Below are 27,204 nucleotides of genomic sequence, written 5' to 3'. Positions count from 1 at the left end.
GGCAACAACTATAAATAAATTAATTCCACTATGTCATTCCTCTACATTCATGACTGGAACCTAATTAATAACAAAACCTCAAAAAGGGTTCCCCCAAACCCTTAATTAAAGGAAACCCTTAAGGAAACATTAATGCATCCAGGGGCAGACCATGTTAGATAAGTATCCTCTGTGTTTCATGACCATATTTCCTATTGGTTTTTCCTCCCCTAAAATTCATTCAGTTGAAATCAGTCACTATACAAAACAAAGCTAATGACTTCTCTTATTTGAGTCAGAATGTTAAAAGAATGTGGACAAATATATATATATATATATATATACATATATATATATATATATATAATGTGTAATAAATAAATAAATATTTGAGGGGGTGTACTGTGTAGCTTGTAGGATCTTAGTTTCTCAATCAGGGGTCAAATCCAGGCCTTGGGTAGTGAAAGCACAGAGACCTAACTACTGAACCACAGGGAACTTCCAATAAACAAAAACTACTGACCTTAACAAATGTGATGTTAAACATACAAATTAAAGTTTTTTTTCTCAATTTTTTTAAATAATTTGTACTAAAACCCTAAAAGCACACTCAGTATCATTGGCTAGAGACGAACTTCTACTCCTCTTTTTCCAAACTCCAGGAGAAGGTACTGCAGGTGCTTGCCCATGAAGACTACAAAAGGGCATCAGTTGGATAATTGCCCACTATGAATGTGTGCTCAGATGGGGTGATGAAATACAGTGAACATAGGGGTGAATCCAAGAATAGTATCCAAAACAAGGCGTTGCCCAACCTTGGTGTATCACGAACAGGTTGCTGAACACCCACTCTGTCCCGAGGCCACCAAACAGCTCCTTGGCCAATACTTTATTTACGTCCTGCCCTGCCCTCTCTTAGTTCACATTAGTCTAATAGCCTGCTCACTGTGCTACTCCCAGCACCTCTTCAAAGAAGGTCAGGTAAGCCAGAGGTTAACAAAAAGGTGAAATGAGACTTCAGAGAGAAGGGACTCTTAGGGACTTAGAGCTACAAATAAAAATGGAGGACACCCAGTTAAACTAGATTTCAGATAAATAACCAATAATTTATTTGGTATAGTATGTTCATGAAATATGTGGGATATACTAAAACTTTATCTATTGTTTTATCTGAAATTCAAGTTTAACAGGACATCTGTATTTTATCAGGCAGCCACACTTATGGTAAACATCTTTTGCTGACTACCCATCACCTATGCCCACTGCTTTCCTAAGCACAAGCCACATTTCCTGGGATATGCCCTCATTTGGGGCCTTGTGGGGTATCGTGTGGAATAAGTCAGTCAACTCTGAATATCTGCTGAAATTCAAGGAAGAACACAAGCTTTGATAGGAAGAAACTGGTCTTTATTATCGTAAAGGTGAGGAGGTCTGAGAGAAAGGAAGGTATGGCAGCTGCTTTACACCATGACATTCCCTCTTCCCCTCTGAAATGTCAGAGAAGCCAGGAAGGGGAGTAAGTGGTGGTAGCTGAAGAGTGTGTGATGTGGCCATGGTAGGCATTCCCAAGCCAAACTGGACAAAATATGTACTAAGCCAACCAGAGACATCCATGCCGTATGGTCCATGAAACCACAGGGTTTTCTCTCTGTTGATGAAACTTGCAAAACTCTCTAGGGAAGATCTTCTCCCTTTCTTTGTATAGTGTAGCCAGGCTTCTCTGTCCATGGGATTTTCCAGGCAAGAATATTGGAGTGGGTTGCCATTTCCTTCTCTATGGAATCTTCCCAACCCAGGGATTGAACCTGGGTCTCCTGCATTGCAGACAGATTCTTTACCATCTAAGTCACCAGGGAAGCCCATAATGAAGCTTATGTAGATTCTTCTTTTGTTTTTTAAGGAAGTATTACTTTTTGAAAAATTCTGAAGGTATAAAAAACTCACATGACTAAGCCAGTTTGGGGCACTCTGAGCTATTGAAACAGGAAAACCCAAACACATAAACACTATTCTAACAAGCAGCTTCCACTGAAACTATTTAGTTCTTGCTACTTCTGGCTCTAGCAATGAACAGAAAGATTTTTAAAAGAAAATCTCAGGACAAAAGGAAATCAGCAACTTATCTCAGGCCAAGAGACAAAGAAAAAGACCTAAAGTTTTCAAAGGTCTTTTACTGTTTCTATGATCCTTTCTGACCACCTCACAAGCAGGAAACTACCCCTCTGTTTGAGGACAGGTGATCAGAATTTCTTCCGCCTCTTCCTCCAGACCAGCTCAGGCCTGCTCAGATCACTGTAGTCTCCAGGCAGCTCTGAGCCAGAAACACAGGGCCAAGGCTTCTGGCTTCGGGTGAGGCCCCAGTCACGTGCACAAGCCTTTCTGCCCTTGCTGGGTTGGCAAACAGAAGGAGTCTGCATGTAAGTCAGGGCCCTTCAGTCCCAGGAAGAACAACAGGAAGCAAAGTCATGATGCTAAGGTAATGAACCATCCTTTTCCATAATCATGGTAGGACCACAAGGCCCTGAAGTCACCCCAGAAATAATATCCATTCTCATCACATCCGTTTGTCTCTGTGCAGTCTGCATCTGGATACAGAAAACTGCATCTCCTTTACTCATTTCTTCCTTGTTTCTAAGCTCTATTTAATTCTGAAAAGAGCTACGATCTAATGATGGAAAGGTCATACTTAATGGGAAAAAATGGGTGTCAGTCCCCCAGAAACAAATACTCTTTTGTTGAGATCTCCCACACAAAATCGGGTCATCGTGTCAGCCGGGACATGTTGGCCTGTTCACAGTTGTTGTGCACAGTTCAGACTGGTGGGAAGGATGCCAGGCAAGACCTGTCCGCACTCACCTGGGGCCAGAATAGAAGCGGGGAGGGAAGATTATGTAGCCCCACCAATTTCACAAGGGCAGAAGCTAAGTTTGGATACGGACAATGACTTATTTTCCCTTCTCTCAAAGACTTGCTGTTATAAGAATTGTATCTTTCTAAAACCTACTTAAACAATAAGAAATACTTTTATTTTGGGTGTGGAGGCAGGCCTTGCCTAAAATCCAGAACTGTACAACTCCTTGATTCTTCATAACACACTCACTAAAACAGTGAAACTGTTATTTACGCCACCCTGCAAATCAAGTTTGAATCAAACTTAACATTTCATCTCTTATTCACATATTCAGCAAAAAAGGCATTTCAGTCTTCATGTATGAACCCCAAATACAAGAGCCAAAATGTATAACAACCATAAAAAAGCTCAGGGTTTCAGCTACACTCTGAGACTAAGCCTATAAAGGAAGCCTCCATTTTCCTTGCTCTTTTCCACAAAGAGTGAAATTTATTCCCTCTGTATCTTTTCATCAAAACGATCTTACCCCCATATAGTCTTTCTTCTCAAATGGACTGACGGAGTAGTGACCAGACCACAAATTGAGACCCAAGAGCAAGAAACACTATTAACACAAGTAAGGAGAGACGTTTAATTATCCCAATTATACTAAGCAGGTCCACTTTGGTGACTGCAACTGGGACGATGGCCCCAGGCTCCATGCTTTGAGTCACTGCACCTTACTAAGATTGACAATATTAAGCATTTACTTTTTTACTATCTTCATTCTTATTTGTTTACTTATTTATTTTTATAGCCATAATGAGGTCTCTGCACTGACAGAGTTGCCCCAAGCTCCACACCCTTTCTAGCATGACCCTGACTGTAAAGGAAGTAGGCAGGGTGGTTTCCATTTTACAAACGAGGAAACTGGAGCTTGCTAAAGTTATGCAAGCTCATGAAGTGGCAGAGCTGTGATTCAAACCAGAATGTTTGACTACAGAACACATGAGTACTCCCTGCTCCCCACTGCAGATGACAAAAGTATCCAACCCCTTACACCTCCCCACTTTGCAAACACAGATTCCTACTATTAAAGCAGCAGAAAGAAACTACTGTTGGCAACTGAAAAAGCCACAGCAGAGAAGATCATTTCCCCCTCAATAGTATATCTAATTAGCCAAAAGGTGGAAACCCAAATGCCCATCTCGAGAGATGAATGGATAAACAGAATGTGATATATTCATACAATGGAATATTATTAAGTCGTTAAAAGGAATGAAGATGTGATACATGCTACAACATAGAGAAACCTTGAAAACATTAAGCTAAGTGAAAGAAACCAAGCACGAAAGAGCATATAAAACTCCATTTATATGAAATCTCCAGAATAGGCAAACCTACAGAGACATAAAGCAGGTAAAAACTGGGGAGGATGAGGTTACAGGAAGGGGAAGATGATAGCTAATAGCTACCTGGCTAGTAAAGGATTCTCTTTGTAGTGATGAAATGTTCTACAACTGACTGTGGCAATGCAAGCAACCTATCTGTGAATATGCAGGGGGCGGGGGGCGGGGTGGAAATGCACTGAATTGTACACTTTTCTGTTTCTATGGCCATGCTGCCAAGGCATGTATGATCCTGCTTCCCCAACCAGAGATCAAATCCGTGCCCCCTGCTTTGGAAGCACCGAGTTTTAACCTCTGGGCCACCAGGGAAGTCCCTGGACTGTATGCTTTAAATGGGCAAAATGTACAGCATATAAACCTAGACAGCATATTAAAAAGCAGAGACATTACTTTGCCGACTAAGGTCCGTCTAGTCAGGCTATGGTTTTTCCTGTGGTCATGTATGGATGTGAGAGTTGGACTGTGAAGAAGGCTGAGCGCCGAAGAATTGATGCTTTTGAACTGTGGTGTTGGAGAAGACTCTTGAGAGTCCCGTGGACTGCAAGGAGATCCAACCAGTCCATTCTAAAGGAGATCAGCCCTGGGTGTTCTTTGGAAGGAATGATGCTAAAGCTGAAACTCCAGTACTTTGGCCACCTGATGCGAAGAGTTGACTCATTGGAAAAGACTCTGATGCTGGGAGGGATTGGGGGCAGGAGGAGAAGGGGACGACAGGGGATGAGATGGCTGGATGGCATCACTGACTCGATGGACGTTGAGTCTGAGTGAGCTCCGGGAATTGGTGATGGACAGGGAGGCCTGGTGTGCTGCGATTCATGGGGTCGCAAAGAATCGGACACGACTGAGCGACTGAACTGAACTGAAAGCTATGTAAGAAAGTAAGTGTTATCAGTTAAGCAAAGTAAGAGACCTTGGCTATCATCTCATTCAAGATCATTTTTAAAGGTGAGGAACCCTAGCAATCAGCCCACTATGAGGACTTATATCAGTGTCCCAGTGTGCTCTGTTTTACTGGCCCCACAATTCAGTGACCCAGAGCACTCAGCTCAGAGCCAGGTCATGGATAACCAGGAACCCTCACTCCTGACCTCAAGGAGCTTAAATATAGTTGGGTTATTTCAAGCCTGAAACAATGAGATTCCACCCAACCGACTGTAGCACCAAGTGCAGAGGAGGTGGAGACCATAGGAGCTAAGGAGATGGGCAGAAGCTGAGTCTTGAGATGGGCTCTCCGGGAGGAATGAACTGGATGGAGAGCCAGAAAAGAGAGGAGAGGGCACTTCTGGGAAAGGAGATAGATGCTGTTGAGGACTCAATTTACACCACGTCTTTCAGACGAGGTTTAGATAACATAGTTCTAAGACTTCTCTGGTAGCCCAGAGGTGAATGCTCCATGCTCCCAACGCAGAGAGCATCGGTTCGATCCCTGGTCGGGGAACTAATAATCCACATGCTACACAGCATGGGCAAAAAAATTATAGTCCCATTGCTAGGAGAACAGATGAATAGGGGAGAGTTCAGCCCTGACGGGACAGGATGCCAGGGAGAGTTCTGAGTGGGAAATGACACGGTGAGAGCTGTCTTTACAGAAGTCTAGCCTGGCTGCAGCATGCAAGGGACTGAGGTCAGAGGCCAGTGTGTTATAATCTACAAGTGAAGTGTCAAGTTCTGTGGTAGAAGCAACAGGAATGGAGAGGAAGGAAGGAAGAGAGCTCACAAAGGAGAAAAACAACAGAATCCAACCATGTCAAGACCGGGGTGCAAAAACAGAGGGACAAGGAGAGCACTGACTCTGACTGCCCAGACTGCCTGGGTTGAAATCCTTACCAGCTGTGTAACATTGGTTGAGTTAGTTAAATTCTCTGCACCTCAGTTTCCTGAGTAAAGCGAGGATTAAAAAATGTGTTTCTGTCTATCAAACAGTTGTTGGGAGAATTAAATACGAACAGTGCTTGGAGCGATGCCTGACACTGAGTAAGTGCTCTGTATAGCCTGTTGAATAAATACACATAAATGCATATTCAGACCTCGGACCTCACTTTCTGACAACAGCAGCAACAAGGAAAAGCCTCATCCAGCTTCATTTTTCACTCCATCAAGATTCCTTTTTCACTCACTTTTCCCCATTCGTTCACTCCTTGGTGGAAGTTCTAGGAAGAATATAATATTTTATTCTTAGGCTCCCTGCCCTTGAGGATGGGCCTTCTGGGAAAAACTGAAGAGAAGAAAAACAGCAGTAACTGTTCTCCACCAAGATCCAGGCACTAGAAATGGCTGAATCACAGGCTTGGTGAGCAGCTCCAAGAGGCCAGTGAAAGAGCCTGGACCAAGCAGGCTATGTTCTGCAGACAGGCTTGCAGGGCTCCGGTTTATACAGCCCTGAGGGACTGCTCCATGGGTACCCACCTGCTCACCCAGGCTGCCCTTCCCAGGCACTGCCTGCCAGCAGAAACCCCTGAGCCTCTTTCCTGCCCTGCTTCCTAGGAGCTCAGCCTCCGGCTCTGGACACCACACCTGCCCCCTCACAACTTACATCAAAGGCTCTGAGGCCAAATATTGAACTGATGATGTTGGCCAGAGAGCTCTGGGCAGAGCTTGTAAACTGCAGAGCAAAAGGGTCCTTGCCTTTCCTGCCCAGGAGGAAGGAACATGCTCTGTGATCCTGACCAAAAAGCCCCCGGAAGGTCAGAACAGGGCTCTATTCTCACCTTCACGTGGTTGTGATTATGTGGTGGTGTCTCGCCACACCTCCACCCACCTCACCCCACCGGCACTGGGCATCTTCATGACACTGCTAGGGTACCATGCCCATATTGAAAAGAAGGTTAACCTATCATACAAACACAATGTATTTTTAGTAATTAGACTTGAGTCTCCTACCTTTGGATAATTACTAAAAATCTCCCTTCAAAGTGATTAAAAAAAAAAAAAAAGTCCTCAAAAACTCAAAAGAAGAATTCAATTTCTACCAAGTCTTTGCGGTGAGGTTTAAATAACATCACAGTCCCATTATTGGGAGAATGGGTAAATAAACTGTAGTATAGCCAAAATACAGAATAATATATTAAGGTAGATCTCTAGCTACTGTCATAGAAAAACATACCTTCCAGTGGGGGAGAAAGAAAAAGACATGAAAATACAACATGCAAAAAAATCCGAACTACAGGTTTGCACATGCTCTTGGATGGACTGTGAACTGAGAAGAGGGCTCAGTTTCCGGGGACAATGAGCACAACTGGTATAGAGGAGTCAAGAGAGACTGTCTCTGGCTGGATTTCTTTAAAAAATGCATTCGTGTATAACTTGGGCAGTTTGGGGGTGCCATAAAAAATAAATAGATGCTGTTGCATTTACATATACGACCAGCTGTTGTTATTCAGTCGCTAAGTTGTGTCCAATTCTTTGCGACCCCATGGCCTGCCGCATGCCAGACTTCCCTGTCCTTCACTATCTTCTGGAGTTTCCAAAAACTCATGTCCGTTGAGTCAGTGATACCATCCAACCATCGCATCCTCTGTCGTCCCCTTCTCCTCTTGCCCTCAATCTTTCCCAGCATCAGGGTCTTTTCCAGTGGGTCAGCTCTTCCAATCAGATGGCCAAAGTATTGGAGCTTCAGCTTCAAATCTAATTTACAACTTTACATTCTTCTTTCCTTTATTCTGATCAGAAGAGGGCTTTTTTTCTTGCTTTTCAGAGAGCTAAAACAATGATAAAATTCAATTCTGGTTCTGTGTGACCTTAAGAAACTTGTAAACAATAAAAGAGCCCAAGCCAAAATTTAAAATAAAGATATTAGAAATAGATACATGATTTAGAAGGTGATGTTCCCAGGCAAACCATTTCTCCTGGGTTTATCTGGCTAAGCTTCCTTTCAGGATTGTTTGTGGATGTTGGTGATACCACTGAGGATGAACTTGAGGCTGTGTTTTTAAATACTTGCTACTAACTAGCTCCTCTGACATCTCTCTGTATTCACCACTGACACATTTAATCTGCTTAATTACAGTTTTGTTGATATCTCAAATTCCCCTTATTTACTCTGCATCCTGAAAAAGTCCTTTGAAATCTAAACAGTCCACTACCTCTCCAGCTCTGTTTGGAAAGGTTACAATCTTAGGATCCTTTGAAAGGAGAGTGGGGGTTGGGAAGCTATATTTCCAGCCTGAAGTGGAATGTGAAAATAATCTGGGAACAGAATGAATACACTGGATTTATTCTCAGCAACTTTTTCTCTCCTAATTTGTCACTGTTCTGCTTGAGGAAGTGATTTCTTTGAATGTATAACCAGACTGATAATTAAATACAAAGATTAGAATATATTCCAACTTGTAATACACTCTATGTATACTCCCTATGCCAATAAGCAGAGTACCTGTTTCTGCACATAAAATGTGCTCAATAAAAATCTACTGGCTTACTGCCTAAGAAAGAAGTACTAGATGATCTAAAGAAAGGAGACATTTTAAATTATTTATATTTCTTTCAGCAGATATTAACTGAACTCCTATCACGTGTGTTAGGTGTGTTAGGCACTAGGCCGGGCACTGAAGAGATACAAATGGGATAAAATTTGGTTATTTGTCCTTAAGGAGTTCATAATATAAAGAATGGAAATAAAACATAAGTATTCTCCCTTGCAAAAAAGTCAAAATTGCCTATTATTTCTAACTCTCAAATTCAAATTAAACTCGTTGTACTATTATATCTGATCTTAAAAGCATCCTTTTCTGCCTCTGACCACCCAGTCCATTTTGATTATTTAAAAAGTATGTTCAGCATCAGCCTTGATCTTTACAGATACTCTTGTACCAAGACATACTAGGCACGAAGGACAACACCCTATCAGGTCCATCTTCCGAGAGTTGACATGTTGGGGAAATGAAATAAACCCATTCATTTAGCAACAAGCCTTGGGATTTCCCTGGTAGTCCAGTGGTTAAGAATCCCCCTGCCAATGCAGAAGACACGCATTCAATCCCTGGTGCAAGAAGATCCCACATGCCACAGAGCAACTAGGCCCACACCACCACTACTGAGTCCATGAACCTAGAGCCTGCGCTCCACAATAGGAGAAGCCACACCAAGGAGAAGCCATGCACTGCAACGGAGAGTAGCTCACACAACTCAAGAAAGCCCAGGTGCACCAGAAAAGACCCAACCCAGCATAGCCAAAAATAAATAAATAGATAATTTTAAAAAGCCTTACCCAAGATTTTAATGAGTAATAGGAAAGATCAGTTGCCAAATTACCCATACAGATCAAATTACTATGGGATCTGGAGGAGAAGGAGGAGATCCTTCTAGCTAGGAGATCCTTCTAGCTGACACTCTCTCATCAAAGTGTCAGAGAGGAGATGGGGTTGACTGAGGGTTAACACACCAATCAGGAGACAGAGAACATTTCAGGACAGTGAGAGAAATGATACACTACTGTTAATCAGAAGTCCAAGATAAGCCACTATGTATATCCAGAGGCCATAAGCATAAAATGGAGAGAAAACTGGAGCCAACAAGCACCTTCAGGATTCTTATAGGCTGGCTACCCTCAATCCTGTTTATTCACATGTTCCCGAAAAAACACTCCACACTTAGATACACACATGCCTTGAGGTGAAGGGGATCAACCAACAGCAAAAAGGGACACGAGTCCCCCAGTTGAGTCTAAATCCCATATTTGTCTTTTTAAAGTATTCATATGAAGGGCAATAACATTAGCATAATACTGGCTCTAGACTTTGGAGTTTTAACCAAGGGTTCAAGATGATTTGTTTTCTTTTCTCTGTGCTTCTCTCACTCTCTTGGCCAATTTCTCTTCTCTCTTCCTTTATTTTTCTCTCTCCACCCTTCTCTGTGCAACTTAAAAAAAAAAAAATTCAATGCCACAAGACTGTACATTTAAATTCAGCCCACATGACATTTCCTCCAAGTTTAATTGCTTCCATACAATTTATATCCGCTAGTCACGCTAGACCCCAGAGTATTAAACATGCTCTTTTACAAAGAAGCTCTTGTCCCATAATAACCCCCATAATCAAAGTGCAGGAATTACGGGTAAGGACCAGCCGGATGACGGATGAAACAAACAGGTTTTTAAATTCACCCAAAGCAGGCTTCAGGCGGGAGGCAAATCAAAGCCGGCCACTCTACCATCAGGCTGGAGAACAGAAACACTAGCTTGAACTCCGCACATCCAGACAGGAAGAAATGAAGTCATATATATATATATATATATATGCAGCCATGAAATTAAAAGACGCTTACTCCTTGGAAGAAAAGTTATGACCAACCTAGATAGCATATTCAAAAGCAGAGACATTACTTTGCCGACTAAGGTCCGTCTAGTCAAGGCTATGGTTTTTCCTGTGGTCATGTATGGATGTGAGAGTTGGACTGTGAAGAAGGCTGAGCGCCAAAGAATTGATGCTTTTGAACTGTGGTGTTGGAGAAGACCCTTGAGAGTCCCTTGGACTGCAAGGAGATCCAACCAGCCCATTCTAAAGGAGATCAGCACTGGGTGTTCTTTGGAAGGAATGATGCTAAAGCTGAAGCTCCAGTACTTTGGCCACCTGATGCGAAGAGTTGACTCATTGGAAAAGACTCTGATGCTGGGAGGGATTGGGGGCAGGAGTAAAAGGGGACGACAGAGGATGAGATGGCTGGATGGCATCACTGACTCGATGGATGTGAGTCTGAGTGAACTCCGGGAGTTGCTGATGGACAGGGAGGCCTGGTGTGCTGTGATTCATGGAGTCACAAAGAATCGGACACGACTGAGCGACTGAACTGAACTGACATAACTCAGATACCTTATCTTTGGGTTGACATGAAGAGCCACCACAGTGTCGCTTAAAAACACCTAGCTACATTTTCTCTGCTTTTAAGCCCATCCCTCAAAGTTCTAATGATGGATGCCAGTGAGTCAAAGTCGCTCAGTCATGTCCAGCCCGTTGCATCCCCATGGACTGTACAGTCAGGGAATTCTCCAGGCCAGAATACTGAAGTGAATCCCCCTTCTCCAGGGGATCTTCCCAACCCAGGGATCGAACCCAAGTCTCCAGGATTGTAGCCGGGTTCTTTACCAACTGAGCCACAACTCTTTATTTAGATATTTATTTATGTATTTGGCTATGCCTGGTCTTCATTGCAGCATGCAGGTTCTTCAGTTGTGGCATGGGGGATCTAGTTCCCTGACCAGGGATTGAACCCTGGCCCCCTGCACTGGGTGCTTCGAGTCTCAGCCACTGGACCACTAGGGAAGTTCCCAAGTCCAGTCTTTAAATGAGTAAATCTTCTTCTTTGTTATTCTGAGCAGGCTGAAGTTACCTTTCCCATCTTACCACAGACAACTTGGGCAACATTTCTAGACTTGCCCTACAGCAAAGTAGTGTTAGTCACTCAGTCGTCTCCAACACTTTGTGACCCCATGGACTGTAGCCCACCAGGCTCCTCTGTCCATGGAATTCTCCAGGCAAGGATCCTGGAGTGGGTTGCCATTTCCTTCTCCAGAAGATCTTCCTGACCCAGGGATCAAACCCGGGTCTCCCGCACTGCAGGCAGATTCTTTACCATCTGAACCACCAGGGAAGCCTGTCCTACAGCAAAGGACATCTACAAACATCTCAACTTCTTTTATAAACCCTTATCTTTCTAAATACTTGTTCGACTTTTCCCACTATCTTCCCCACCTCTCAACAAATCACTTCCTTTGTGAACTTCAAAGTTCACACTTGTGATTTCATAACCGCACGAGGCAGTAACAGGACTCTGGATTGCTGGATCTCCCTTATTCAGCTAGCCCACTCTGCACAAGAACTATGCCTACCTTTCTTTTGAAGCAACATTGTCGGTCCTCCTCACTGGATTCAGACAGATACCTCTCCACCAGGACTTTTCAGAAAACAATTTTGTAATTCCATGCAATCTCTTCTTCTGCTCAAAAATCCATTCAAGGTAAGAGAAAAACAAAGTCAACTACTTACCAGATCCCCACCCTTGCTTCTTTAAGGATTTAGTGAAGGTTTCTATAGCTTTCCCCTTTGCCTACATTCCCTCATTGATTTTCATGCACCAATGATGTTCATGGATTAAGGGTCGAAGCAGTAGAGTCTGGGTCAGCGATGTTACTCTAACCTTAGAAACTGGTGGATGGAAACATTTTGCTTGTTGCCAATGAACTACTTTTGACCTATTCTAATAAAGAAAAAGAAAACAATTCCCATGCTGTCACTAAAACACATGTCACTGAGGTTTTATTACTTTTACATGCTATACAGCTTTATTATTTATTGTAGCAGTCTAGATCTGGACATATTCTGAATCATAATCATTTCGTGCATCAAGTCATTGGACAAATCAAAGTAAAATCAGATTTTTAAAACGTTCATTTAGAAGCTCCTGCTTATATTTTGGAAAGGAAATCTTGTATTTCAATGGCATTAGGTATTATTCATTATGCAGTGTCATTTTATCTTGTTCCACAATGTAACTTTTTTGTTTTATCCTTGGCCCATTTGACCATCAAGGTACAAAACCGACATTGTTTTAAAAATCCATTTGTAGTAAGTATCAGTAAATATAACCTTTCACTTCAGCTGAAGCAACTCCACAGCATCAGTTTACCACCTCCATGCTTACTGGGAAGTTCATAATACTCTTTTTCAGCAGCTCTCAAAACTAGACTCCAAAGAGATATGTACCAGTTGCTAAAGTGTTTACCAAGGCCCAGAATGACTTAAAATGCAAAACTTAACTACTGATGCTTTGCTTTCTGGTGAATATAGACAATGCGTTTAGTCAGATAATGGGCTTTTTTTATTCATACACATGAGATAAGCTGGACATACCAATGCATGAGCAACCGGGAAATCGGAGTCCTTTAATGGTTTTCAACTGATTAACTAGGGTGGCCAATCAGTAGGTTAAATGGAGTCCTTTAATGGGTTTCAACTAATTAACTAGGGTTGGCCAATTAGTAGGTTAAATGAAAAGCACTTTGGCAAAACCTGACTCATTTCACTATGGCTAATAATTTTTAAAAAGGCTGTGCTAGTCCATCCCTTGTTCTAGCCATCTGCCAAAGTTTTCAGGCAGAAGCTTCAACAATTCTGTATCCAGCCTTCAAAATCATTTATTTAATGTTGACACTCCAAATTGTCGATAATGACTCTACACTCTCCTTTGCTCCTACTGTTAAATATCTGTTAATAATCACTGACGACTCAATAGTTATTAAAATGTAAGCCACAGATAAACACAAAGAACAATGCCTCCACTCTGTCCTGTGTGGGTTATAGTCCTTGGACCTTCGCTAGAGCACTTTCCCGAAGCCCCAAGCACAACCCTTGCCATCTTCAAGCTTACAGAAATGTCAGATCAATAAATTTAACTATTTTCAGATCACAGATAATTAAACTTTTTTAAAAGCCTATGAGGAAAACGGACCATGTTTTAAAAACCTATCCGGGTACAGCTTAACGTTTAAGTAGCTGATTCTTCCTCCATTTCCATCTTTCCTTTCTACAAGTTTTTTATACAACACATATTTATGGATTCTATGCTAAAATGCACAAAGAGCCACATATATTCTGGATGACACGTTAGGTAACAAGAATTCATATTTGCCTAAAGTCCTAAATGCACAGGCTTCTATTGCACACAGTACACAAAACTAAGGCCCGTAAGAGTGGTGACAATTGTACTGAAGAGTGTGTCTACAGAAAACACAAGTGATTTTACAAGCAGCACTGAAGTTTACTGCTTCTTTTATGGTTCTTAATCCCTTCTACTAAATTCACATGTTCACACGAATCCCAAGCCAGTAACAGGACCACTAGATGCTCCCAAATTTGCAAAATGCAGCATTATAGCCTTTTACCTAGTCCCAGCTTTCACTACAAAATGTATTCAAACTCAAACTAGTTTGACATAATCAAGTATGTTTTATTTACTTACATTGTGAAACAGTAAACTGATCCAGAACATTGACATGCATTATAATTTCAGAATCTACTTTACCAGCTATTAAAATCAGTCTAGCAAAATGAAGAAACAAAGATGGAAAGATAAACGTTCATCTGAAACTACAGTTACATAATATTTCAAGCCATAAATTTTTAACTGATACTCTGCAAATATAATCTGCTATTTTTATGGCTGCAATTAAGTATGACGCGTCTAGGCAGTAACAGTCCTGTGAGCTACAAACTGTGACAAAGGTTTGACCACAGCTGGGATTGGAGAAGGCAATTTTCCTCCTGGCAAGTGAGTATCATATCAATTACAGTAATATTTTTACCTAAGTCTTATAACTTATCTCGGTTAGTTATAAAACACCGATTTCAGGCCTCATTTTAACTGGATGTTTAAATAAGCAAATGTATGATCCTTCCAGACGGCCAGCAGACCTCTCCAGGGAAAACGTCGTGCTCCTTAGCAGGACACCTCAGTGGAGGAGGGAACTGGTGGGCTATGACTTATATAATTCAGGGGCTTATCGTCATCATTTTCCTCTCTTCTGTCCATAACTTTGTTCTATATTTTTCAAGTCTCCTATAAATGTGTTATCAATTGTTTATAATTTAAAAAATAAAATGCTTTAAAGAAACAAACAAAAGCCATCTTACTCAATGTAGTACCCAATGTAGTACTTATTCAATGTAGCCCAACCCTGGAAAAAGAAAAGTAGCCCCAGGAGAAAAACCATTTGCTGGATATTTTTCAGTGCCTATCTTCCTCTGAGAAACATGCCATAAAATTAACCCTTCCTCTTTCTTGAACTTCCCTGAATTTCCCTGAATTTCAGGCACTACTTTCTGGATTTCCTCATAAATATCTCTGTTTCCTCTCTATCTCCTTCACCAAGTCTAGGAACTTCTCTTTTCTTCTCAATCTATAGGTAACCTCTCTCTAAGGAATCTCATCCATGCCTGGATTTGAATAATAATAATAATCTATTATCATAGTCATATAGATAATACAAACATAGACATAGTTGCCTGGGGGGGCATATGTATATATCTCCCCTGGGTATCTTTAACGTGTTAAAATGTTTCTCAGCCTCTTTTAAAGTTTCCAATACTGCTCATTACAACAGGAAGCACTACCATTCAAGCCATTATACAGCCAGTAACCTGAAAATTTTCCATTCATCTCCTTTTCTCACAGCCCGTATCTCCTCCATTACCAAATCCTATCCAATTTACCTCTCTAGTGTCCTGAAATGATTTCACTAGCCCTCAAATGACTGATTTCACTTCTTCCCTTTTCCAGCACCACCAAAGCAATTCCCCCATGACTGAATCACTCGTGTGAGGGAGTACCTTCATTCCAAAGTGGCAGAATATTCAAGTTATGGCTTGTGAATTCTGAAACTGCAGTTAAAATGTCTATCCCCATTTCATCCCAGTACAACCCACATCCTGATTGGTTTTGGAGCACCAAGGACGTCAATTTTCCAAACCACAAAGCCAAATCCCAGTCTCTGAACTATAGTTACCCCAACGAGGCTTTTCGCCCACCAAGAACCTCATGAAGTTCTCCAGAATTTAACTCATATCTACACTCAGTCCCAAGGGTGTGTGAGGACCAACCAGAAAAAGAGACCACCTAAGCTGTGGTTCCCAAAATCCCCAACCAACCAACTGATGCAAGTATAAATGAGGTCATGTGTATACATAATAAATCCCTGGAAGATACACAAGCAAATGTGAACAGTGGTTCTATTGAGTAAAACTAGAGGGCGGAGTACTTTTATTTTTCACTTTACATTCTTCAGCTCTGCTTAAATTTTTTGATGAGAGTATATTAAAAAGCCATCTTTTTGGGCGGAGGGGGGGAACTGCAGGATCCTAGCTCCCCAACCAAGTTTCAACCTGAGCCCCCAGCAGTCTAAGCGCGAAGTCCTAACCACCAACCCACCAGGGAATTCCCCAAAAGTCATGTTTTAAAAAGAAATTCAAAGATAAAATCAAGTCACTATAAGTTATGTTTGTTCACTTGGGTTATATTTCTTTTACTTGTGTTTTCTACTTATTTTGATGGATTAACGGATTGTCACAGTTGCTTCCTCAACCTGTGAATCCCAAGAAAGGTTTTTCATGGACAAATTGGGAGACAGACAAATATTCAGTATTTCACTATTTGCAGAAAATCCATCACAAAGAAATATATATTTTTAATAAAAAATCTAGTACATACATTTTCCCCCAGTGAACATGTTTTGTTTGGGCACCCCACAACATCTCTGAGTACCCATCCTTCATTCATCTTCCTCACCACTGCATTTAGAACATCAAGCTAGGGTTCTAAATTTTCAGTCCAGGCAGGGGACAGACATGATTCCTGAACACGAAGATTCCTACAAGGAATTCCAGGCTGTAAGCTTGCAAAGATTTAAAAGAAAACATTACAGGATTCTTGCCTTATCAAGCACCTACCTATGTGCCAGGCACTGTGCTCAGGTCATGCAATGACAAAGCAAGAAAAACACCCACTCTTGCCCTCGTGGAAATTACAGTGTAGTAAGAAAGAGAAATAGATCATCAGTAATAAGGGTAATTTCAGGCAGTCCCATGGTTGGGACAGCCGAGTTTCCACTGCAGAGGGCTCTGGTTCTACCCCTGGTTGGAGAACTAAGATCGCGCACACAGTGAGGCACAGCCAACACACACACACATACACAAATAAAAACACAAAGTGATACAGCAGCAGCGCTAATCTGGGGAAACACAGAGGGCTATGGGAAAACCTAGCCAAAGCATCTAAGCCAGTGCGGGGGCTGTGAGTCAGGAAAAACCTCCTGCAGGCCTGGCACCTAAGCTGATGCCTAAAGGTAGTGTGGGCGTTAACCAGGCAAAAAGCGGGGAAATAATGTTCCAGGCACAGGTAGCAGCTTGTGCCAAGTTCCTGAAGCCAGAAGGAGTGTAGCCAATGGGAGAAACTAAAAGCTATCCAGACCAGCTGGAAATTTCAGATTTGTAACCATAATAGAAATGACTGACTTATTGGGACACACCTCAACGCACTTCCAAGCTGGGAGAGCAGCTGCACACAGGTCAGAAAGGGGCTTTCAACGTGACTGTGTCTGTATTCTTCACGATTCTCCAGCTAGACTGTCAGCTGCCTGGGGCCTGAAAACATGCCCGATTTCTCCCTCTCCACACAGTGCCCTGAACTGCCACATAAGAGCAGTGCAATGATTTTTCCTGGTAGATGCTAAACCAGGTAAGATCTCTCAAGGTAGCACAAAGGCAAGGCCCTGGGAGAGCACAGCCCCCATCACCATCTCAACCAGGAACAAGAACAGGAATAAGTAAACTTTCACTAAGCACTTGGCATATATTGCTGATTTCACTTCATCGAACATCATTTTTTCCCTTGTCATCTGCTATGTCTAGATGGAACATTAAATAAAAGCTAGAAGTCCAAGAGAGCAAGCAAATAAAATATGTTAAAGGAAATTCAGAACATCTGCTGCCATCAAATCTACTTCTTATCCTGACTTCTATGGAGAAATTTTGGTTAAGGTTTTAGCAATTACTGTGTCAAATATGTTCCCTGGTGGCTCAGACAGTAAAGAATCTGCCTGCAATGCAGGAGACCCGGGTTCGATCCCAGGGTTGGAAAGATCCCCCTGAGAAGGGACTGGCAACCCACTCCAGTATTCTTGCCTGGAGAAGTCCATGGACAGAGGAGGCTGGCAGCCTACCCAGTCCATGGGGTTGCAAAGTCACACGACTGAGGGACTGACACTACCATGTATAACTGAATCACTTTGCTACAGAGCAGTAATTAGCACAACACTGTAATTCAACTACACTTCAATAAAAACTTTTTAAAAAGAAAGAAAAGGAAAAGAACCCCAAACAAGAAAAACACAGGTAGTTCCCAAAGAGGACTTCCTTGGTAACAAAAGCTCCAGGCTTCAGTTACTGAGCTAAGGCTTTCAGATTCCCTCATGCTCCACACATCTACCCAAATCTACCACTCCATCTTCCCTTGCCTCTGTGCTTGCTCTCTCCTGTGATTTTTACCCCACTTATTTGGTGGCTCCGACGGTAAAGCGTCTGTCTACAATGCGGGAGATCTGGGTTCAATCCCTAGGTTGGGAAGATCCCCTGGAGAAGGAAATGGCAATCCACTCCAGTACTACTGCCTGGAAAATCCCATGGACAGAGGAGCCTGGTAGGCTACAGTCCATGGGGTCGCAAAGAGTCGGACACGACTGAGTGCCTTCACTTTCACTATCCTGATTTATGTTTATTGTGCAACATTTGGAACATACAGGAAAATAGAAACTAGACAAGAAAAATCTCCATAATCCCACAAATGACCATCAAAAACACTTTGTTTATGGAACCCTCTATCAGACAGACACACACACACATACTTTTTAAAATAGTGTCAGGATTATGATACTTACACAAGGTACCATAACTGTTGGGTCTCTTTTGTGGTATACCCCACTTGTTTGATATTTAAGGCCATTTCTTTATCTCTAAGCATTGGTAACTGACTCTTAAATCAAGAAATACAAATGACCGCCTAACACGTACACAAAGCACACTGAAAAGAAAAACTATAACTTGATTTAAATATGAAACTCTCAACTAGAGAAGTAATAGTGAAGGTCACAAAAAGGCTTCCCAAAGTATACCGAACATTCCAGGGTGGATGGTAAGAGATGATAGTTGGAATAAAATGTTCAAAAATTAAATATGTTTGTGAAATATTGGTTTAAAAATGAACTAGCTTTGTAATAAGTGACTCTGGAATCATTAATGCATATTGTGAAATTCCAAAAGAGGGCTAGAGCATGCAACGTATCTCAAATCTATTGGTCTCTGTGAACTTTTGTTCACAAAGTATCTGAGTGAACTAGGGTTCCCAGGAATACACTTTGGAAAACTGCTCTGCTGATATTTCAATGCACTAAAATATTCACAGTCCCCCAGTGGAAGGGCCATCCCCTCAGAACTTGCCCTTCAACAATAAGTTTATTACTTCAATCCTCAGTCTTCCAAATCACACTTTTTAATAAAATTATCCTCTGGATTGGTGGGTTCTTTTACTTCCATCACCCTCTTCTGTGGTTAGATATTTCCTAACCACAGGAGGGAGGAAAGGAAAGACAAGGATGATAAGGGTGTAATTCCCACCCGTCTTAATTTGTCAACAAACAAAAATTAAGATCACTCGACCCTTTAAGCAATTTATTCCTAATCAATCTCTGCAATTATAAAGACAATGAGAAGTACCCTTTTCTCCTTTAAGCTACTTTACTCACATTACCTAACTACATTTCATCAGGAACACATCCAATCCTGGCATAAACTAGGTCATCCTCCCGCCGTGTCACATCTGTGTTCCCTGCAAAATGGTATGGATTCATGAATGGTGAAAATCTCAATGAGAAAATATAGTCATTGTCAATAGACTACCCATTTCTGGTTGATTTGCTTTATCATCTCTCTTGCTCTCTCTCCAACAATGAGAGCTCCAAATCTGATTGCCCAGACGGAGCCTGGAAGCAAACTCTAATGCTCCACCCACCACTCCAAAGTTATCTGGTCACCAAGGATACCTAATTACAGGGCCTAATTAGGGGCACTAATTGGCATGAGGCAACACAGTACAAGGGTAGGAGGACAGGTTTGAGAATCACAAATCTAATCCCATCTCTGCCACGTGCCTGTTATGTGACCCTGGGCCATGTACTCAACCTTATTGTGCCTCAGTTTCCTCAACAGTAAAATAGTATAATAATATGTACCTGTTCACAGATCACTGTGAGGGTTAAAAGAAAGAATGTGTGAAAAGCACCTACGGTTATGAATAAAGTTTCCACACACACGTGTCAGAAGTGGGCTCCTTGGGTGCTTCTGATCTCCCTGAGAAGCACCGATTCAGCTCCCTGTCTCCTCTGGCCATAGAACAGATAATCAACACATGTCAGTTACCTCCCCTTCTCATCTTTCCCACTTCTAAATCCCACTCCCCTTCCAACCCCAGCCCACACACAAAACTAGCAGCCACAAGCCAAATTACAAAAATCAGAAAGTAGACTTTCCTCAGAAGTGACTGGATACCTTTTGCCCAAGATGCTGCAGCAAAAAGCCACCATGCCCCATGGTGGGCATCCCTATTTAGGTTTTTTTTAACGTGAAGATTGACTGTCAGTTCTTATTTTCAACTTTAAAAAGCAGCTTGCAATTCCAGATCCAGGCTGCCACTTAGCGCCAAACTTTAACTGAGAGCCAAAATTAGTTTACCTTACTACCAAAGTCTCTGCATCTGATTTGGGCCAGGTAAACAAGAGTACGCATGTGGGGAGGCAAGAATGAACTTGTGCTGAAATTCGACTATTTACCAGACACTTCAGGTATGTTATCTAATCTTCCAAAATACCGTGAAATAGGTATTATGATCCTTATTTTACAGACAAGGAAACTAAGGCAGCAAACAATTCTTTTTTGACTGACAAAGGGCTCTTCATGAAAACAACTACATTATCTAGTCAACCAAAGGTACACAGAGAAAACCAGCCAGAGTCAGTTCTTTTTTAAGAAAAGTAAAACTTAAACAACAGTTTTAAATGAAATCTCTTCTAACTGAAAAGAATTTGAAAACTTTACCTCCCACAAACATCTCAAGAAGTTACTGAAGTTTGTACTTCAGCTTTTCTAGCCATGGAAAGAAAGAGAAATCCTAGGATGATAGCCCTGTTGTAGGTCTAGAGAGAAACCAGAATGGGACACAAAGATTAAGGAATCTGGACATAAACGCTTAAGGAAAAGAAACTTGACAACCAAGGGGATTGTGAGCCTAGAAAATTTTGAGATCATAATAAAGGCAAATAGCATATAAATGCATAAAAAGGCAATTAGAAATACTAAGAAAAAAAGTATTTAAGAAAGTAAAGGTCCAAATATGAAGAAACTAACAGGTGACACAAATTTAAACAACTGATGAAGAGTGAAAAGAAAGAATCCATTTGACTTTGTCGCTGGATATACCCTCCTGAGTGTCCCAGGAGTCCTGACACCAGACCCAGTGTGCGAGTCTAAGACCCAATCTAATACACAAGGCAGTAAATTATATTAAATGTTGCTTCCGGTTTTTCAACTTCAAGAAGAATTTACGAATACAGTCAATTGGGGGGCAAAGCACAAAATCTTTATTAGTCATGGATTCAGAGCTTTGGAATGTTGAGGTGTCACAGACAAAAAGCAAACTGTGGAACTGCCAGCCACCCAAACCTCCTTGACTTACAAAATGGGGAGTCAAGAAATACTGTCAAAAGTTTCTAGAAAATAACAAAGGTGACCTAACAGACAAACTCAAAATAATGTAAATATCAAACTTGGGAGAGGAAAAAAGAAACATTTTAAGGAGCTACATTTCTCATTTTCTTCAGTTCAGTTCAGTTCAGTTGCTCAGTCGTGTCCAACTCTTTGCAACCCCATGAATCATAGCACACCAGGCCTCCCTGTCCATCACCAACTCCCGGAGTTCACTCAAACTCACGTCCATCCAGTCGGTAATGCCATCCAGCCATCTCATCCTCTGTCGTCCCCTTCTCCTCCTGTCCCCAATCCCTTCCAGCATCAGAGTCTTTTCCAATGAGTCAACTCTTCGCATGAGGTGGCCAAAGTACTGGAGTTTCAGCTTTAGCATCAGTCTTTCCAAAGAACACCCAGGACTGATCTCCTTTAGAATAGACTGGTTGGTCTCCTTGCAGTCCAAGGGACTCTCAAGAGTCTTCTCATTTTCTTATTAGGAGTTAAATATTGATAACAATAGTGGTAAAAGCATATTACTCTAAGGGTTAAGAAGGTAACAATCTAAGAGTTAAATACAGAAACAGTTTTTTAAAAAACTTAAAAGTTGCCTCCATGAGCCTTGAGAAAAATAGATCACTTTGCCAAAAATAAATTTCTACCACACATTACAGAAAAGGCTAAACACTAAAATTACTACTAAAACCTGGGAGTGGCAGCAAATGTTACAGTTGGAATTATATTTAAGAGTAGGGATATATTCTCTTATAGAATATGTTATTCAAATACAATTTTTCTGTAAGAATGGAAAGTTCTACTGATGCCAGGTCATTTTCTTCTTTATAATTCTCTATTTTCTGGTCTAGATACACCAAACATGTACTCCATTTATAACGAGACATTTTTTTTTAATTTTAATGTCATCAGTGTTCAGACCCTGTTTGAGCCCAACACCTACACACCCTAACCTGATTTATGAGCTGTAGAGAACAGCAGAAACAGTACAGTCATCTTCAGAGGCCATGCATTTTAACATGGCCTGGTTCCATCCACCCCACAGTTAAATGGCACCCTACATCACAGGGCAGGTTTGAACACTGAGAAAAGGTGTCCTTTAACAGGTGTCAGAAAGTAATTACATTGTATACATAAGAACAATCTTGCCCGAGAAAATGACAAAAACTGTTTAAAGCTTCTTAGATGTCCAGGCTTTATATCCCACATAGCTCATTGTTCAACTGGGTAAGTGACATGGGGACTAAGCGGGGCATGGAAAAAGGAAAATTGCTCCTGAAGTAAAGGCACCAGATTAGAGGGCCAGTCCACCAATAAAAAAGAACATGACTTTGATACCCTTCCCTGGCCTCAATTTTCTAACCTTCCCCTAAAAAAATGACCTTGTCAGTTATGAAATTATTTGATTTCTGAGGTATAAAGCCCCCTACTCCTGACAGAATCAAGAATATGATTCTACTGCTAGCCCCATTTCACAGATGATGGTGCAAAGTCATGAGTAGATTTTTATGAAAACTAATCCAGGGTCAGCTGCCATCATTTCCCAAGCTTCTACTTAAATCCACCAAGATACACTGATTGGTGAAACAAAATATGACATAGAACATTTACCTTATTCCAACTCTAACAAAGCTCCGAAAGAAATTCAGAGAACTCTTGGAAGAGTTCTTTATCTCAAAAGACAATGATCACAGTGATTTAGTTTCTTAAATTCCCTTAGCTACTTGGCCAACAATTTTCAAGGATTGTTATCAGCTCAAGCCTACAGGCCTATTACCTACATGTTTTTCCAGTTGTTGTCATCACTGACTGTCCAAAGGAGATTCACCCCGCTTTGGACTGAGGAGTGGCTTTTTGTTATTGTTGTTGTTTAGATGCTAAGTTGTGCCCAAGTCTTTTGCGACCCTATGAGCTGTCCATGGGATTTTCCAGGCAAGAATACGGGAGTGGGTTGCCATTTCCTCCTCCAGGGGATCTTTCCCACCCAGGAATTAAACCCATGGTTCCTGCCTCATCTCCTGGATTGCAGGTGGGTTCTTCATCATTGAACCACCCGGGAAGCCAAGGAGTGGCTTTAGTTGGGGGGATTAGGCAGATGTAGCAGATTAATTTTTTCTAAACCCAAGGCTAACTTCCACTTTTCACAAACATATTTTTGAGCTACTCCAATCATTCAAAATGTGTATAAAAGAGAATCCTTTTGTTTTTCTTTTGTTTAGGGATCTTTTCCCCTAGCTTTCCTCAGACATTAGGCAAGACTAGCTCTTATTTCATATTTTTAGCAACCAGTTATACCGATCACATATCATATATATTTGTGTATGTATATATATAAACATAGTTCAAAAATCATTGGGGACCAAAACTATTTTCCAAAATTATTGTAAAATATTGGGTCTTTTTCTATTTGTATGTACTACTAAGTCCATTTCTACAAAAGTCACAATAACATATTCAAAACTGCATTTACCTAAGTAAGCAACACAACATGCTGCTTCAGACCTTTATATAGTATATAAGGGCTGGAGCTAATGGTAAAGAACTTGCCTGCCAATTCAGGAGACACAAGAGATGCCAGTTCAGTCCCTGGGTTGAGAAGATCCCCTGAAGGAGGTCAAGGCAACCCACTCCCATATTCTTGCCTGGAGATTCCCATGGACAGAGGACTCTGGCAGGCTGCAGTCCATAGGGTTGCAAAGAGTCAGAAATGACTTTGCACATACACACAGTATATAAACTAATGCCATCCTTCAGAACAATATCATCACACTTAGAAAAATGTCATGCGATTACATAACATACTTGAATTCCACCAACTATTTAGATCAAAGCACTCAGTATGTGTCCACACTAGCACTCATTCACCAGAAGACCAGTTGTGGACTAGAATGATCAGCAACTCTGTTTCCGACAAGGGCTTCTCAGCGCTACATCAACCCCACCAGCAACAAAGAACTCCTTCTTGCACAAGATGTCAACAGCTTTGGGATGGAGAAGAAATAACTGGCTACCAGTATGAGTCAAATGGTTGGCTATTATAAGCCTTCATCCATCACTGTATTTGTTATCAGGTCCTCTCATAGCAATCAAAGTATCAAATATTATCTTATTAAAATTGCACATAACTTCTAAACTAAGGCTACTCTATTTTATACATACATATATATATATATATATATATATATATATATATATATGTAGGCTTTAAAATAAAGTCTAAGGCAAGTTCTCAGAAGAGGAGTTTTCCACCACGGCAGTCAACAGTCAGCCAGTGCAGGCAATCCTGAACCAAGTGCTCCAGTTGGCAGGACTTCTATCCAGGCCACTGATGGCCTGACCCCCCATGACCTCACTGGTTATGTTTCAAGTTCTAGCTTGGCTTCTCCTCCAGAATATAATTATTTTAGGGTACCACAATTGAAGCAACCTTCTTTATGCCTGTGGAGTCTAATTCCACTCGAATGTAAAATTCACTACATGGAAAAGTCAGAACAACCTGTCGGGAAATACGACAAAGCAGCTCCCAATCGATGATATTCTAGGTTACCGAGTGCAACACAATAGAACTCCTGACCCAATTTCCACACGATTGATTTGTCCAGCCCACGGCTACTTCACCACGCAGTTCCTAATTACATCACTGGGGGGTGCTGTATGGTTATTACGTCACCGAACGGGGAGCTGTAAGGCCTAAGTCAGTGTTCCCTTTTCCAATGGAGAGACAGCAGACCACCTACAGTAACAAAAGTTCCTCTCTCCTCCCCAAGCCTCAGTTCTGTTCTAGAACTATCTTGATGTCACATCGCAGTGCACCAGGCTAGGAGTTACCTGACTTGGAGTGGGCCGGAAAGGGAGTAGCGTTTGGGTCCAGAAGTCAAAGTACTCCAGTATCAGTACTCCAGACTCAACGCATCTATGTGTTTCACGAGAATTCTGCCCAAGTGCTTTTTTCTTCTACCTCGAAGAATTTTCATGTCCTGAAAATCTCGCAACTTCCCGGATCCTGGATGAACTCTACCAGACCCAGCTTCTGATCCCTTACAATTCCAACACCCTAAAACTAACTCCCACTTCCAGTCTCCCAGATTTCTGGAAAAAAAGCCGTTCAACGACACACATTATCACGCAGGCACACACACGCACGTACGCACGCACCGTCACGAACACGCACAAGAACAAGCGCGCGCGGCCTGGGTATTGTGACTCTGTGTGCCCCCCTTGCTCCAGGCTGACTTACTTGAGGAAGTACCTCTGACCAGTGGCCGTAAAGGTCATCTCCCAGCCCGGGGGCAGCGGTAGCTCGTCGGTCACGTCGTAGGACTGCTGACGGAGATGCGCGTGCTGCTGCGCGGGGCTGACCGCAGCGCCCGCGCCCGTGCCCAGCTGCAGGGACGCGGGCGACGAGTGCGAGCGGACGTGCTGGGCGCCGCCGGCCAGTCGGGGCCCGGGGTGGCCGCCGGACGAGTCGGTGCTCGACTGGCGCGAGTGCGAGCCGGAGTCAGGCTCCTTGAAGAACGATTCGGGCAGGATCTTCTTCCGCCACGAGCTGGGCTTGGGGTTCATCACCGAGTTGAAGAGAGCTTCGAGGTCCGTGTCTAGGTCTTGAGTGACGTGGATCACTTGCTGCCCGGGTGGCGGGAGCGGAGGGGGCGCCGAAGCCGGATTCATCTTCTGCTAGGAGAAAGGAGGTCAGATTAGCTTCTTATTGAAGGTCTGATAATTGAAGAGGAGAACAGAGAGAAGAGACAGATAGGTGTCCGCCTCGGGATCCCAGACACCCAGAACTTGAGACTAGCGGGGTGGGGGAGGGGTCCCTCCTGGCCTCCAGAATTATGCAACTTTCTTGAAGCCAAGAAGTTACCAGGAAAGGGGGAGGGGGTGTCTGCTGGGAGTTAACTGCACTGGAGACGCTAATGAAACTGCTGGTGTCTAAGGACAGGTCGAAATTTTCCAGAGCAGGCAGCGCCCTCAAAGTCTCAACCCGAGCCAACTCCAAGACGTCTCCACTCGGGAAGCCCGAGGAGCCGGGCGCCCCGGCGTGGTGCGGGGTGAACGGGCGCGCGCCAGCGGGCACTACCTGGACGCGCAGCGAATCCGAGTCTGGGCGTGCGGTGGCCGCCGTCCCGCCCGAACTCGCTGTTGGGCCTGGGTCGCTCGGCTGCGTCCCGAGCTTGCAGGGCTGGAGCTGGGGCCCGGCTGGCAAATCCCGACCCTACTCGGTGTCTGGCAGCCGAGAGGCTTCGGCTCTCACATCCCCCGAACTGGCCTCAGGCGCTCGCGCTCCGCGGAGAAGCGGAGAAGCAGACAGCGCGGCCGCCGCGGATCCCGGACTGTCCCATAAACAAAGTTTGGAGCAAACTCCCACTCCCAGGAAAGAGGCGGGCCCGAAAGTTAAGCTGTTGAATTATGCATGACCTCCAAGTCCGGAGCCAGCCTACCCTCTCTCGTCCCTCCCCTTCCTCCTCCTCCTCCTTCCACCCTGGCACCAGAAAACCCTGGGCGTGCTGGGTACTCTGCAGGGTAAGAGGAGATGGGTGCCCCCCGCCCACTCCTCCTGGACTGGCTGACCTCTCTCGCGGAACCCTGGATCTGCATTCCTTTGAGTTTACCACGGACTTGGGGCGGGATCAAAGGGAAAGTGGCCCGAGCCTGTTTAATCAAGGACTTGTGGACCGAAACCAGGCTGGGGGCGGCG

The 27,204-nt window shown here is 42.8% G+C and overlaps 1 protein-coding gene across 2 annotated transcripts in view; it reads right to left on the bottom strand.

The window, feature by feature from the left end:
• WWTR1 (WW domain containing transcription regulator 1) overlaps positions 1-26,841 on the bottom strand; it is a 146,739-nt gene extending 119,898 nt beyond the window's left edge. Inside the window, exons 1-2 of one of the 2 annotated variants that reach the window (XM_027959404.3) lie at positions 26,587-26,841; positions 25,747-26,183 (exon numbers count right to left, since the gene is read on the bottom strand). In XM_027959404.3, coding sequence (XP_027815205.1) covers positions 25,747-26,177 — 431 coding nt within the window. In that variant the 5' untranslated portion in view covers positions 26,178-26,183; positions 26,587-26,841. The remainder of the gene's footprint in view (positions 1-25,746; positions 26,184-26,586) is intronic. The other variant, XM_015092609.4, reaches the window with a different exon arrangement.
• Positions 26,842-27,204: the final 363 nt, after the last annotated feature.

Source organism: Ovis aries, chromosome 1, assembly GCF_016772045.2.
Source record: "Ovis aries strain OAR_USU_Benz2616 breed Rambouillet chromosome 1, ARS-UI_Ramb_v3.0, whole genome shotgun sequence".
Taxonomy (NCBI): domain Eukaryota; kingdom Metazoa; phylum Chordata; class Mammalia; order Artiodactyla; family Bovidae; genus Ovis; species Ovis aries.
The sequence above is the reverse complement of the archived record's forward strand: the minus strand, read 5'-3'. Positions and strand labels throughout refer to the sequence as shown.